The 16,601-nt window shown below is 43.5% G+C and overlaps 1 protein-coding gene across 2 annotated transcripts in view; it reads right to left on the bottom strand.

Annotated features, from left to right (window-relative positions):
• macrod2 (mono-ADP ribosylhydrolase 2) overlaps positions 1 to 16,601 on the bottom strand; it is a 734,857-nt gene that overhangs the window by 170,878 nt on the left and 547,378 nt on the right. For both annotated transcript variants that reach the window (XM_080739775.1, XM_080739776.1), the window contains exon 7: positions 10,345 to 10,375. In XM_080739775.1, coding sequence (XP_080595901.1) covers positions 10,345 to 10,375 — 31 coding nt within the window. The remainder of the gene's footprint in view (positions 1 to 10,344; positions 10,376 to 16,601) is intronic.

Below are 16,601 nucleotides of genomic sequence, written 5' to 3'. Positions count from 1 at the left end.
CCCCCTCAACCCAACTGTACCCCAGCATCTCCTCTTCTCCTCTCTTGTCCTCTCTCCTCTCCTCCAAGTCTCTGAGTTGCAACACAAACACAATCAGCCCCTGTAGCCCGAAGGAGTCAGAGTGCTATCGGTACCGCCGTTGACACAACTCACAAGTGACGGCTTCGCTCTCAGAGGATGACGCTGGGAAAAGGGCTGACCAAGCACAATCTCTCTCGTCACGCTCCCATGCACACGGAGCACTGAATATCATAAAGCGTTTTAGCGTTTTACTCCTACCCCATCCAACCCCTACAACCTCTTCTCATTCTCTTTTGTCCTGTTCACTGTGCGAAGCGTTCAGCAAGAAGCTAATCTGTCAGGAGGTGGAGAGCTGGCATTGGGGGGTGGGTGGGTGTGTGTGATTGCATGGCCCTCCAGGGTCCCTGCACTGCCTGCCTCGGCTCTCTCCTATGCTGGGAATATGGCCGGCACAGGGAGATTTGTCTTAGTGAGGCGCACTGATGGGATATGTGCAGCGCAGCGCCTCTGATGAGGACTCAGGTGGTGCAGTGTTATTTCTGCTGAAGGCTCCCCTACTTCATCACCAAGCGGAGCACAGCATCCGCCAGAGAGGAAGAGGGAGACGGAGAGAGAATGAGAGAGAGAGAGAGAGAGAGAGAGAGAGAGAGAGAGGGAGAGAGGGAGAGAGAGAGAGAGAGAGAGAGAGAGAGAGAGAGAGAGAGAGAGAGAGAGAGAGAGAGGGAGAGGGAGAGGGAGGAAGGAAGAGGCTGTGCCATACATGATCAGAGGTCACAGGTGTACACAATGCTATAATAACATTTGCATCACACACATGCAATGCTGACTGCATTCCTGGTTGTTTAAGCTCAGAGGTGACATTCAATTGGAAACCGCTTTCAATAAGTACTAAGTTAGATAATAATATCCAACTAATCGGACCAGAACATAAAGGACAAGGCAGGCAGAGTTAGTTACAGCTTTTTAATTGTTTCCAGCAATCATTGAACCATTTCCCTGTCAAAAAGAGTATTGTTTTTTTTTTCAGAGAGTTTTCAGTGAGAGTTGGACTCCGCCAGGGTTGCCCCCTTGTCACCAATTCTGTTCATGTTATTCAAGGGCAGGATCTCAAGGCACTGCGGAGGGGAGGGGAGGAGGGTGTTCGGTTTGGGGACCTCAGAATTACATCTGTGCAGATGATGTGGTTCTGTTGACTTCATCAGACCGTATAGCCTCCTGCACACACTGGGATGCTTTTGCAGCCGAGTGTGACGCATTCGGGATCAGAGTCAACACCTCCAAGTCCGAGGCCACGGCTCTCCGCCGGAAAACTGTGGATTGCTCCCTCCGGGTCAAGAGTAAGTCGCTGCCCCCGAGTGAAGGAGTTCAAGCGCCCCGGGATGTTGTTCATGAGTGAGGGGAAAATGGAGTGTGAGATGGACAAACGCTTTGGTGCTGCATCCGCAGTAATGTGGGCATTTTACCAGACCGCTGAAGAGGGAGCCCAGCCGGATTGCAAAGGATTTTCGATTTACCAGTCAATCTACGTTTCAACCCTCACCTATGGGTAGTGCTCAGAAGAACCAGAATGCTTATACAAGTGGCCAACTTTATTTTCCTCTGTAGGGAATTCCTAGAGCAGGGGTCTTCAACGTTTTCAGGCCAAGGACCCCTTAGCTGAGAGAGCGATGGAGCAGGGACCCCCACTATTATTGTATAACATTTTGTTGCAGATTAAAATGTTCAGATATTTCTTAGACAGCTTAGACTTGTTTTACAGCACTGTCATCATGTTGGAGTAATGTGTATTTTCAGACATTTAACCACTTGATCCGACAAACACGGAGTCTGCTCTTCTTTCCCCTCTACAAACCACTTGCCAAAAATAGCTTGTAGATCTGCTATTTTTGGCTAATGTTCCACTCAGATTAGGGATGCTAGGGTTCAAATGGTTAATGTAAAAAACATGATCCTATCACACAAAGATTTGGCAGCCCCCCTGTAGTAACTCTTAGGACCCCCTAGGGGTCCCGGACCCCCTGTTGAAGACCCCTGCTCTAGAGATAGGGCGAGGACCTCAGACGACTGGCGGCAGCTCCGAATAGAACCGCTGCTGCTTCTCCACGTGGACAGGAGCCAGTAGAGGGGCTATTGTGGGCATCTGATCGGGAAGCCTCCTGGGTGTCTTCCCTCGGAGGTTCCCCCAGGTACGTCCAGCGGGTTGGAGAGACCCCTGGGGTAGACCCAGAACTCACTGGCCAGGGAACGCTGTGGAGTCCTCCAGGAGGAGCACAAAAAAAGGTTGCTGGGGAGAGCGATGTCTGAAATAACTTGCTTAGACTGGTGCCACCACAACCAGACCCTGTGTCCATTACTTAAGATCTTTTTTGGTTTTCTTTAACAGCTTGGTGCAATTGTTAGCAGTCCCAAGGAGAAATGTTCCTCGGGCATATTGAGACATTTCTTAACATTGGAAGTTTTCAATGTTAGAAAAATGGAATTCGAATCTCTCTTGCAATTAAGAGAAAGGGCTTGGGGCTGCACTTTCACAATGCATGCGTAGGAAACTGATTTTTATGGCCTCTGTGACAGTGCTGAGGACGACGTTGATGTGATATTGGTGAATTTTCTGGTTCAGAGCCATTAGTGCTACAGCAGAAATGTACAATTATTACACTGTCAGTGTTCACACTCATTTACTGCTTAGGATGCAAGAAAGCACATTAGGGTGCATACAGAAACTCTTCAGTATTTTGTGCTCTTTTCCTGCAATTGTCCTGAAAATGCATTTTTTTCCACAGGTTTCTTCCCCTGTTTTTCCTTTCCTATCTTTATGGAGAATGAAGCGTATTTTGGCAGAAACTCGCAAATGTAAAGAAACCACTCCATTCCCATTGAAAAGCAGAATCCACCTCCATAGGTAAATTTAAACTTAGAAGTCAGAGAAGTTCACAAATCATAAAATAGCAAAAATAGCTGATCTACAAGCTTAATGTTCTACAAATCCCCTGAAAATCTACTGTCTTGCCAATGGCAGGATATGTGAGGTTTTGAAATGGCACATCTGTACATTCAAATAGACACTATCTAGGCTAATTGATAATTAGGGCAGTGATAGGTCTTTCTTCTTGAAAACATTATTATTGTATTTGTATTTTATATCATCAGTGTATATGTACTGTTTTATGGTAATGAAAATTGTGCTGTAATGCAATGCAACTTTAATTACATTGTGCAGTATATGTAAATCCCAAAGGAAAAATTTGCAATAGCTATAGGCCTACACTCGGTACAGCACATCATCTGTACTGGAACTATGTGAAACTGCATCGTCCCCATCGAATAAAACCGAACCAACTGAACAAATAAAAAAGGGGAAAATAGAATCACAGACCCAGGAAGCACAGATTGCGCTTGTGTTTTCTGGATTTTGGAAAGAAGTGCGTTTACAAACACTGCATCAAATCGGGACAAAATAACGGGACAATATACACAAGCAAGTCCATCGATCTTTTGCGACTCCGTGGCGACTCTCTTGCAGCATCAATTTACAGAAGTAACTTTGCAAGAAACTTGTGTAGCTAAGGTGTTTTTGTTTCTTCTCTCTGCCGAGAAGGACTGGAAGTAGCAGCATCACCTGACACAGCAAGTAGGAGGAAATCCACATGTTTATGTCTGTAGTATGATGCATTCCTGTTCAGAGTTTGCAACTATATCAGTATAGGCCTGTATACTGCACAACTACACACAGTATTTTCTTTTTTTCCCTGAGTGGGTGTATATTATGAGGCATGGAGCCACAGCCTGATGCCTTTTTATTTATTTTCTTTTGCCTCAAAGCCACATTTTTTTCTTCCCCATATTCTTGAACACACACACGCACGCACACACACACACACACACACACACGCACACACGCGCGCAGGCACACACACACACACACACACACACACACACACACACACACACACACACACACACACAAACACACACACTGGTATCTCTGTTCTCTGTGAAGGTTGGCTGGGATGGTTGGACTTTATTTATCCATGCTGACTGAACCATTTAATGTAAAATGGCTATGAGGTGTGTGTGTGTGTGTGTGTGTGTGTGTGTGTGTGTGTGTGTGTGTGTGTGTGTGTGTGTGTGTGTGTGTGTGTGTGTGTGTGTGTGTGTGTGTGTGTGTGTTTGGTTTATGTGTGTGCATATTTATTAACATTTAGACTACTGGCCCATTTAGACTGCTTTTATTCGTTACTGCTGTAAGGAATAAAGGGTTGGTAAGTTAGGCAAGTGCATGCCAGTACTGTAAATGTGTGTTAAATGTCATTTTCATTTTTATTACTTTTTTCCTGTTATTAATATTATTTTTCATTTTAATTGTTATTATTTTCTCATATGAGCTGCGTGAAGCACTTTGTAAGCGCTTTGGAAAAGTTGCTATACAAATAAATTAATTATTTATGATGATTATTATTATTATGAAAGTCGGTCGAATGTGGACGGAGGAACCGGTAAAGTGCAACGCTGGAACGCTGCAGAAGAGGATGTTTGGCCTTGCGTCTTTGGCAAAGAAAGAGAGGTGTGGAGAGAGAGGAGGTTGTCGCCCCGTCGGGGCTCAGGGGAGAGGTGGTGTGACCCAGGGTGGAGGACAGAGTGCTGCCCCGGGACGCCAGACGCCACAGCCTGGGTGTCAAATGGCCCGGGGCTCCTCTCTGCACCGACACTGGGACACGGCAGGGCTGTGACCATGACCGACTTTGCATCCCGCAGAAGGAGAAAGCGCGAGAGAGCGGGAGAGAGAGAGAGAGATGGAGAGCGGGATAGAGAGAGAGGGTGGAGAGAGAGGACTGCAGGAGAGGAGTACAGACAGCAGGAAAAAAAAAGAAAAGAAAAGAAACAGAGGCGTAAAGAAAGTCTCCATGCTGCCCATGGATGTGACCTTCCTTGGAAGCATTCCATATAGGTGATGCCATGCTTTTGTCCTACATGCTAAAATTAACATCTGACATTTTACTTTCTTTAAAAAGAGACAAACGCCCGCCACACACACACACACACATACACATACTCAACGAGCGTCTGATGCCCAACTGCGACGGGAAAAAGTTTAACACTCCAACCGGGGTTTTTTTCAAAGCGCAGAGTCTATTGTCCTGTGGGTGGCTGAGTATTTTTACATTTGGCTTATCATCCATGAAAATGGTAGAATAAGGCTAGCGTTGAGTACAAAGCACGCTGTGTAACTGTGTTAAATGGAGCTGGGGATGGCTCCCGCCCCCACCGAGCGCACTCTCTGCAACCCACTGATACAGCACGTTGCTCAGTGTGTACCTTGAAATTCCCAAACCCTCGGCCCCGGATAAGCTCCCCCAAAGCAAATCCTGGGATATAAGAGAGTGTCGGGGAAGGCCTGCTGCTAGCATCATGGACAAGCCAGGCACTACTATAGCCATCACCGGGGGGAGATAAGGTACCATGAATGGCTTCTCCTCCTAATCCTGGACACAGGGTTTTTGGATGCAGTTGGATCACGAAGATGGCTGCATGGGTGAAAAAACTCTTAGCAGCCTGACCCTTTCTGATCTGGACACAGTGGAAAAGGCAGCGTGGACATACCTAGGTGGATTACATCTACCTATCTTGCACAACCACCAGTTCATGTGGTTCAACATAAATAAATAAAATAAAAATAAAAAACCTCAGTCAACAATCCTCAGATCCGTGTCAGAGACAGATGGGCCAAAGGTGGATGAGGGCGCGTGTCGAGTAGGGATGGGACGATAATCGTTATTATTGTTTATCGTGATAAAAAACACTCACGATAATAGTATAGTGGAGATTAAAATGTATCATGAAATTGTCCTCCGTCATGCACTGGGATCAATTCACCTTTTATTTGCCGAGCTACCATTTAAACCCTCTATAATTGTGTCCCAATCTCACTGAGAGCCAGTCATCTCGGAAAGTACAGCTTTAGACAGGGACTGAAAATACCTTTTTTTTTTTTTCTCACTAAAATGTGATAAAGCCACTAAAGCATTTCATAAATTTCAGGCTACATTTCACTTAAACGCCAGAGCTTAACTCTGCATGTAAATAAGACTTTTTTTAATTAATGTGAGAGATCGTCAGGTCATTTGCAGGTTAGAAATGTATTTAGAACTTGAATATCTCAAAAGTAGTATTTCAGCATGGCATCATTCTATAAGCCATATCTTCAAAACTGTTGGGTCAATCTCCACAACCAATATATCATTTTGTAGCTATGATCCCCAGCTTTCAAATGAAATGAAAAAATGAAAATGAATAAAAATCCAATGACTGGCTCCCAGCCAAATTGGGACACAATTGGTAAAACGGACCTGGAAATAACGTACTTGATACAGTATTTTTTTCACTCTCGACCAAATCTCTTTGCCGATCTACAAGCTCACAATGCGTCGCAAGGCTTGTAGATCGGCTATTTTTTGCCAAATGCTCCGCCCGGGATTATGGATGTTAGGGATATTTGGATTATCGCGATAATATCATAAATCACATTTTTTTCGGTCACAATAATCATGACATGAAATGTTCATATCGTCCCATCCCTGGTGTCGAGGGGCAGTAAGCGGTTACTGATAAGTCATGAGCGGAGCAGAGAGGTAGAGCGACTCACAGGTTTATAAATGCAAGTGCATGGCAGAAAGTGTCACTTAAATAGGAAGCTGAATGTTCCTGCCCTTGGCTTCGTATTGCACCAGTAGGTCCTGAGCTGTTGCGCCAAGATTGATAATGGCAGGTGCCTCCTAAAGCTTAGAGTCGATTACAAGGCTGTTCTAGGGTGCTCTTTCTCTACCTGCCACAAGGTCTGCAGTGAGTTGCTAAATTGTACGCTCTGTTGCCTGAAAAGCTTCATTTCAAAGCAAGAAGGATTTATTTATTTATGTGCCCTTTCCGAGTGAGTTTACATATGGTTGAACCTTTATACCAACGAGTGTGTGTGTTTGTGTGCGTGTGCGTGTGTGCGAGTGTGTGTGCGCATGTGCGCGTGTGTGTGTTCCTGACATCGGGACATCATTTCGGGATGACAGGGAAACGGTCTAGTTGGGGACAACACTGGCAGCCCCCATTTTATTTTACAGCAGTTTCATAAGGTTAGGGTTAAAGCTAGGGTTATGCAGCATGTATGTATGGTAGGATTAAAGTTAGGGTGAGGTGAGATGATATATAAAAGCTGTGAGTCAAGGTAACGTCCACAAACGTTAGCAAAATCAACACGTGTGCATGCGTGCATGTGTGTATGAGAAAGAGATATGCCAGAGCAGAGAGTAATATAATAAATAATAATAAACGATTGATAGAGAGTGAGAAGAAAGAGGAGAGAGAGAGAGAGAGAGAGAGAGAGAGAGAGAGAGGAAGAATACATGAGAGAAACTATGCTGTATCAGTCTTGGCGCGGGCGGCTGAACTCCAGCTTGACTATTGGCACTGATCTTGTGAGACATTGAGAGGTGTCTCCTCCTCGCAAGGAATAATCCGTTTAAACCCCGGGTCACACAGGACGTGATTGATGGGCGAACAGGAGCAACACTTAATAACCTCTATCATGCCATGTGACCCTGTGGCCCACGGTGGGCGCCAGTTTGTTTATGGGTGGTACCTCCCGACACGCTAACCGTGCAGAAATTCTGTTGTGGCTAATGGGTCGGACTGAGGGATTGGACTGTCAGCGCGGCGTGAGCCCTCATTTTTCTTCCCACGCGTCTAGAGGTACCCCCGTGCGCCACCCCTTGCTACGCCCTACCCCGCCATCATCTGTCAGCGCTGCTGACTGAGCCCCCTGGAATATGGAGGCGTGAGGAACCGTGTCAATTAGCATTAGCGCTCCTGACGAATCTGTGTTTGCTCGCCACAAAGGCCTCGGATAACGTGTCCCTGATTCCTCTCTGTCACGACGTCGGGGGCTCGGGATTTGTTTTGCCCACTATACAACCGAGGGCTGGAAATGGGTCACGCTCATTCATGCACGGATATTTACAGTATATGGTGTCTCCTACGGTACGTGTGTGTGTGCACAAGGGTGCTTGTGTGGCATGCCTGTGTTAACAGGGGAAGAGAAAGTATATCGTCGTTGTCGTGCGGAAACCTTGTGTCCAAAACCGTTTTGTATTTATCATTTTTAAAATGATTTAAACTAGTGAAAATAGCCAATCTACAAGCACACAACGCTTCGCATCGCGAGGCGTTGTGTGCTTGTAGATCTGCTATTTGAACTAGTTTTGTGCGACAACAGTATTGTGTGATGAAGCAGGGCTTTACTTGACGTAAAAACATACAAATATGAAACCGACAGTGACGACATAACTTTATGTATCTTTTTTTGGTCGGTTCTTTTTGTAGAGAGGTCACAGGAAGACAGGCGGAGACAAACAGATCGGAGTGCAGTGCCCACGCCTCACTAAAAAGCCTTTGTTTACGTTGTCTAACTGGAAGTTTACCTCAAAAGGTTATCTAGGACGCACAGAAAATGTCAAAATGCCCGAGCGGTGAGCATGGGGCCAGCGTGTTCAAAGGAAGGATCACAGGGCACGTCTTGGGACGGAGCCCAGAATGATAAAAGTCACACTGCTGTAGCCCCTTTGAAACGTCCCTCCTCTATTTGCCCTCTGCTGTGTGTGAAGATCTTCAGTCTTAATCAGCTGTTGTTCTGTAGGAGACGTGGTTATGGGACGCGCTAAGCTGTTTATTTATTGAACAGCCTGTTTAGGCCCACCACAGCAGGCCTAGCGCTGCACAGCCCCCATGTCTTTGATGTGAGAGCCCCCTCAGCCAACTGGTCCAAGAACTCTGCACACAAACACAATCTGAGCCACCAGACAGAAAACTCACTGGATTAGACCAAATTATAAAACAGCAACAAAAAAAACAAAAAAAGCTACCTGACACATTGGAGAGAAGCAACCCAAAAGCAAAGCAAACTAGAATGCTATTTGGCCCTAAACAGAGAATACACAGTGGCAGAATACCTGAGCAAGGTGACAGACCCAAAAAAAGAAAAATCTTGACTAGGTACAGACTCAGTGAGCACAGTCTTGCGATCGAGAAAGGCCGCCATAGGCATACCTGGCTCCCTAGAGAAAACAGACTTGCACCCACTGCGCACAAAATGAAGTGGAAACTGAACTACACTTCCTAACCGCCTGCCCACTGTACCAATCAGAGACACATACAGAGACACATACTTCCCACAGATCATAACCACACAAAGAGAGTTTGAAAACATGACCAATGATGAAAAACTCCCATATCTACTGGGTGAAGTATGACAATGTGCAAACACAGCAGCAAGATTTGTGAGCTGCTGTGATAGGAGAAGGATATCAAATGGAACACAACCACCTTAAATACTACAAATCATGGTGTACACATCCTTGCACTGTCTGCATCGAGTAATCTCCATACATGAAAACTGTTCCACCCCTTCAAATTGTACACATTTCATTCTGATTGTATTATATTGATGCCAATAAAGCCCTTTGAATTGAATTGAATTGAAAATTGAATTGACTGTTGGTGGACTAGTGTGACGCTCTCCCAGTGGCAACGCAGCGCACGGCACACAGTCAGCAGCAATAAGCAGCATCCTCATCAGCAACATGCTGCACAGATGCAACGTGAACCCCAAGTCCCCAACGCTGAATTGAACTCCGTTATATTTTTCTCCCCAAGTATTTACAGGATTTGAAAAAGCATTACAATACTGTATATGTACAATCTTTATTAATGTATTTCATTTTATGTAATGTTTTTTGGGGGTTGGGGGGGGGGGGGGGGGGGGGCATCAAGGTAATGTCTTGATTCACCATTCCTTTATTAATCTATAACTTATTTTGGAGAATTGCTATAATTTATGTCAGTCAAAGACTTAAGTTACTACTGTTTCTATCATACTTATCATGGTTATTATATTAATGTATAGGTATCACAATTATTGTTTCATCATTCAGTATATTATTATGTCTCAGGTTACCGGCTATGAAAGTTTATGTTTGCCTATAGACCGATCTCTCAGAGTGGCGGTCACAACTGCAGCACTGCACAGCAGCTACACGGCAGCGGTCTGGAAAAAGGTCTATAGGAAAATTCTAGCCATTACAAAGATATATAGGCCTAGTCCACAATCATGGATAGAAGATTATACTATAGTATATTATATAACTCATGTGAAGGTGAACCAGAAGTGATTACAAGAGAAGAAGCAATAGAGTCAGTTACTGGCAAAAACAAACAAACAGAATCTAAACAGTCTGAAATGAAAATCTATGGAGGGAAGAAAGTAATGAAAGGAAATGATCTTACCGTAGATGCCTGTGGATATACACGGGAAGGCCTGTGTGCAGAGAGAGAGAGAGAGAGAGAGAGAGAGAGAGAGAGAGAGAGAGAGAGAGAGAGAGAGAGAGAGAGAGAGAGAGAGAGAGAGAGAGAGAAAATAGTTAAAGCATGTGCATATTGGCCACATATGGGACAATGTTGCTGTTAGGTAGAAAGAAACCTTGTATCTCCTCCATATTTCATACTTTGATATATGACAATGTCAAGCGAAAGTATAGAAAATATCCGATCTACAGGCGATGTGTTGTAAGCTTGAAGAGTTTGTCTCTGTGATTGTGCAAGGCACTACTGAGAAAAGAGCAGTTGTGCTCAGCACACCTACCCTGGGTACCTAGGCTCTAATGTAGTAAGCGGGTTCGAGTCCCGTTCTCTATGATCTTTACTGCATGTCTCTCCCCATCTCTATCTCTATTCCTGTTTCTAGTCCATCTCCACGTTCCACTACAAATAAAGGCCTTAAAAATATATAAAAAAATACATTGGCTATGTAGCGATTTTTTAAAGATTTTGGTGAATTCTAAACCTAGTCGAAAGTGGTTAAGTCTGTCAATGGTTTCTATAAAAAGTAAACCAGTTAAAACATAAATAAGAGCTTGTTCACGGGATCCATTCTCAATTTCCCCCTTTGGACATACAAGGTTTCCACCCGATGATATTCTGTTTCTGTATGTACTGTATTCATTTATTTATATACATACATACATTTATACATGAAAAGAACAGCTGCTTGTAAGTACAAGCGGAACATGAGTGGCAATTTTTTTCATCCCTTCACCACCTTTAATATTGCATTCTTCTGAGGCTGTTGAATGCGGTCAGCTGTCTTGCCGTTTCATTTCCTGCTTCCTTGCAACACTAACATACTGTGCATATATGATTCCTATTTGGCCGGCGGTAATGAAAGCCATCAGCTGCAGAACGAAGTATACCAATAAGAATAACAGTAGTTTAATGTTGCGTGATTGCCAAAGGACTTAATGAAGAGGAATCTAAATGACATACACAGATGTAGCCGCGGAGGAACAACCTCCTTTCATTATTGCTTGTTGTGCACCTCTGGTCCGCTGTTGTTCTCCCAAGAGAAATGGTTTGTGAAGTCCTGTTCTACAAATGCAGTATGGGATTAGATTTGGGATGGGGGGGATGTACCTCATACATGTATGTATGCAGACATACAGTACATACTTTAGGCTAGATTTATGGAACTGCATACATGCATATTTTCAATGGATTTACCAACATCTTGTGCTGCCATATGTATATTGATAATGCTGTGTGTTGAAGTTGCTATTTGCTATGTTGCTCTAATACGATGGAGGATTAACCACTTGAGCCGTACAGGATATACTTAGTGACACGCAGAATAGTCAAAATAGCAGATCAGCTATTTTCACTATTATGACATTTTTTGAGCGGTGATAACCGCTTCTACAGTACATCTGGCTTGGTCTGTTCGTACGTACTGTATGTCCCGCCCCATCCCACATTGGCCAAGCTTCGCTTCGCTTTCTAGCTCAAAGAATGTGGACGCAGTAGGATGCCAAAAAAGTGGTGGAATAAAGAATCCATTTAAGTTGGGGACAACTAATGCGTGCTCGCTGAAGCGAGCCCACAATGAACTCATAAATAGCACCACTCACTTCACGCTGGGTGGGATTTTTGGACAATTTCCCCCTATTACGACATGCCCAAAATATAGGGAAGCCAGGTTAAAAGTGGTTAATAAGCTGCCATATTATTTGAGAACATCCAGAACAGGGCGAGAGAGAATTCAGCCCCAGAGGGAACAGTGGGGTCAGATGTGTGTCGATCTATAGGTAAGGGTTCTCTGTTTAATAATCTCCAGCCCATGGATATCATAATGAGGCCGATTGATCCAGTCCCCAGCCCTGCAGCCTCTCATTGACATTATGTGCCCCCATCCCATTGATGTTTCTCAAATTTACTCTGCGCATCACATGCGGTCTGTGCGCAAGTACTCTCATATTTTACTTACTGTAAGTAAAAGTATCAATACTGCAATGTAGTAATACTCTGTCAGAAGTAAAAGTCTGGGATTCAAAATGTACTTCAGTAAAGTATTGGAATCAAAATATACTTAACGCAACAAAAGTAAAAGTACTAAAATGTTTGAAAATCTACAAGCTCACAGTGTAGATCGACCTATGTATGAAATAGTGGTTCATGTATATTTTATAATATAATAATTTAATCTGAAAAGTAACTCGCAACTACAATTTTCAAATAACTGATTTTGAGTAAAAGTACAATATTTGTCTGTGAGATGTAGTGAATTAGAGGTAAAAGTACCTCAAAATTGTACTCGAGTACGGTACTTGAGTAAATGTACTTAGTTACTTTACACCACTGGACAGCCTCTCATTGACATTATGTGCCCCCATCCCATTGATGTTTCTGAAATTTACACAAGGACTCGCGCTATACACATCACATGCTGTCTGTCTGTAGTGTGCGCTGCCTAGCTCATACCAGGGGAGATGAAAAATCCATCCACATCATTATCTGAATGCTGTCAGCAGCATAATACATTTTCAGAATGAAGAGGTCTGAATTTGAACTGGACTCTCGTAACTAAGAGGAAATTCGCAGGTTTTCTGACAGCTTCCATGTTTTGTTTTTGAGGTCTTTTGAAGCGTCAACGAGATTAACAAACAATGAGAGGGTGCACTGACGGATAAAGAGGTTCTTCACATCCTGATACAAGATTCTCTCAATGACAGGGCTTTTAAATGTACAGTAGTTTACACGATCAGGTGATTTTTCTCCCTGTGAAATAATGGAAGACTTAACCTTAATTGATATAGGTGTATTAATATCATATTTACATGCCAATTTCATTTCTGTATTTTAGGTGAATGATACATAAGCACTTGGATACTCTAAATCTGCCTTACTGTATCCAATTTCTTTACAAAAATCATATTAGATGGGACTGTACACAATGGGCGATGATGGAACCTGGTTTCATGTTGGATCACATAGGCCTCTTCCCGAGTTTCCTAGCAGACTTTGTGTAGTCTAAAATATACTTCCCTATAGCTGCAGGTGAGAAAAAGCTGACTGACTCCCATGTACAGGAATAACCAATACAGGAAGACATCCAGTCAAAACAATCTTGAGATCCTTAAAAGAGAGGAATGGCCATAGCTCTGAGGTTAGAGGGCCTAGATGTTTTGCTAAAAATCTGATTCACAGGGATCAAATAAGGTAACCTCTATTTCACTCTGTCTGGTTTAGCTGGAGAAAGTTTTTGCCATCCAACATTTGATGTCCTCAGGCCATAAAAGAATTGACTTCATGAAGTGATCATCTCACATCTTAAAAGAGAGTTAGAGCTATGTTTTTGGCTTAACAGCTGTAACAGATCCCAAAGGGAGCTAAAGAAAAGAAAGCAAATTAGAACCATGAGGTACTCTACAGATGACAGGTGCCACTGATGAAGAAAAAGGTTCCCAATCTAAACAGCTAAATCTTTGAGGTATGAAGCAAACCATTGTAAGGCAGTTTAACCGAATGCCAACCCCACACGGTACAAGTTTGATTGACCGCATCAGATGCAGCACTAAGGTCCAGCTGAATTAAAATTGCACGATTCCCTGAATGAACGGGCAATAGTAAATTGCTTGACACCTTAAAGAGAGCTGAGCTGACTCAGTAGAAGAAGAGAAATAAACAACTTTCTCCAAAACACAGAATTTTGTCCAACTTATACAACAGGGGTGGTTGTATTTTGTCTCCCTGCTCTTCTATTGCAGCAGTTCTCAACTTTTTCAGGCCGCGACCCCTAAAATAATAATATTTCAACTGGGGACCCCCATCCTGAGGAGCACTAAGCATGGAGGCATTACATTTGGTCGAGCGGCTGCCGCAGCTCTCACATTTTGAAAATAAACATGGCGGCTCCCATACCCGACAAATCGCAAATAAAAGCTTTATTAAGCGAAGTTTTATCTGAAATCAACAGCATCTCAGAACTTAAAAAAGAACAACAGTTAGCATTTTTGGAATTTCTGTCTGGAAAAGACGTATTTGCTGTTCTGCCGACAATGTTTTGATGCGCTGATGACTACGGACTGGACCTGTCAGTAAAAATGAGTAACTACGTCATCGTAAAGCGTTGTCTATGGAGGACTCCCAGACTCTCCTCCAGTAGGAGCGAGATCATTTAGCGACCTCCAACCTGGTCGCAACCTGGTCGGTAGTTTTCACAGACCGGGTCGCTAAATCTACCGACCGGGTAGCTAAATCTACCAACCGGGCTGCAAAATCACCGACCAGGTCGCTAGATCTACCGACCGGGTCGCTAAATCTACCAACCGGGCTGCAAAATCACCGACCGGGACCAGGTCGGTGATTTAGCGGCCCGGTCGGTAGATTTAGCGACCCAGTCGGTGATTTACCGGCCCGGTATAAGATTTCAGCTCTTGCACAGGAGCCCGTTTCAAATCCAGGGTAGAAGAGAAAAGTTACATTAAAGAAGGATGGAACTGAAGCAACTGAGAAGGATGGCCTTGATGAAGAAAGAGTAAAACCGATGGCTATGGTATGGCTTTTTAACTTTGAGTGCCCGGATTTCCCATTTTTTATCAGAGAAGGTAATTATTCATAATGGACAAAATATTGGGCACAAAATCCAGTCCAACATGTGAGACTACACCCATTAGAAGAGAGAGAGAGAGAGACGGGTTCAAACTTATACTAGCAGGACGACATGGACATTGTGAATAACTTGGATGTATCATGGGTGGGTAGGTTGTGAGATGCAACATCTTAATGCAGGGGTCTTCAACGCTTTCAGTCCAATGACCCCTTAGCTGAGAGAGACATGAAGCAGGGACCCCCTCTACATATTGTATAAATGTGTGATACAGATTTTCATTGATTTCATAGATAGAAACTTTTTTGACAGCACTGTCATCAGTCGGTTAGATTTGTGTTAATGTGTGAGACTTTTGACCACTTAAATCGTCGTTACTTACTAAACTTGACCTTTCACGCCGAAAATAGCTGATCTACAAGCTCTCAACGCCTCGCAAGATCTGCTATTTTTGACTAAAGTTCTCCTCAGAATTGGGATGTGAGCCGAGGGTTCAAGTTGTTCAAGATTCAAGATTTCAAGGTTCAAGATTTGGTGGCAACCCTGTAGTAACTCTGAGGACCCCCTAAGGGTCCCAGACCCCCTGTTGAAGACCTCTGTCTTAATGCTATCAATTTTCCCAGAAAATATGTTAAAAAAAAGTCTTCACAGGCTTTCAGGAGTTGCACCAGGACAGGCGGTGACAACAGGGTTAAGTACTTTATTGATTATGCTTAAGAAGACTTTGGGTCTGTGGGAGTTTCTGGAAATCATGTCTGGAAAAAAGACTTTGTGGCCTTGCTGCTTTGATATTCAGTCAAGCAGTCTCTCAGAAAGTCATTGGACACCTGCTGCTTGTCTCATTTCTATTTCTGCACTGCTTTCCTGCACCCCTGTCTAAGGGCATGGGTACTGTAGCATTATTGAGCTATGCAGGACTGAGGTCTAACTTTAGGTGTCCTGACTCTAAGCAGGGCAACAAAGTCAGATGTCAGTACAGGCAGACCTGAATACCCCATCAACTCCTCCTGTACATATAGGCAAGGACAGGGGTCATCGCTATGCTGGCTTGTGGTGGACATTTTGTCAAAACATTTTACAAAAAGTTTGTTTTCTGTGAATGTTTACCCCAGAATCGGGATGATATCCTTCAAGTGGTAAATACTCACGTCCAAAGGCTTGAATGGACAATATATTGTATAAATGTTCAAATAACGAATTAGGCACGATAAAAGATACAAAATCTGAGAACTATTGAATAATCCTTGTTACATTTAGAATCCACATAAAGAGAACACAGTATGAGTGCATAGAGCAGGATTTGACAGTTCCTAAGATAGTCCTCAACAGATAATAGCACGCATTTAAAATGATCATTATTAAAAATGGACTACCAGGCCTTTTCAATGTATAGTGATCTACAAGGGCTTTTAAAAGTACAGATAGTGATTTAGAGTATAAGGGGTTTTAGTGGTCTTATAAGGGCTTTGAAATGTACAATTGGGACAGTGGCTTTAAATACAGTAGTGATGTGTAATTATTCTGTACAAGTACACCGTGAATTTAGCTCATAAGATCATAGAAGATCCACTGCACCCTCTACGCTCTAAATATCATTGCCGTCGGG

This window comes from Nannobrachium achirus, assembly GCF_963921795.1.
Source record: "Nannobrachium achirus genome assembly, chromosome: 13".
In the NCBI taxonomy this organism is placed as follows: Eukaryota; Metazoa; Chordata; class Actinopteri; order Myctophiformes; family Myctophidae; genus Nannobrachium; species Nannobrachium achirus.
The sequence above is the reverse complement of the archived record's forward strand: the minus strand, read 5'-3'. Positions and strand labels throughout refer to the sequence as shown.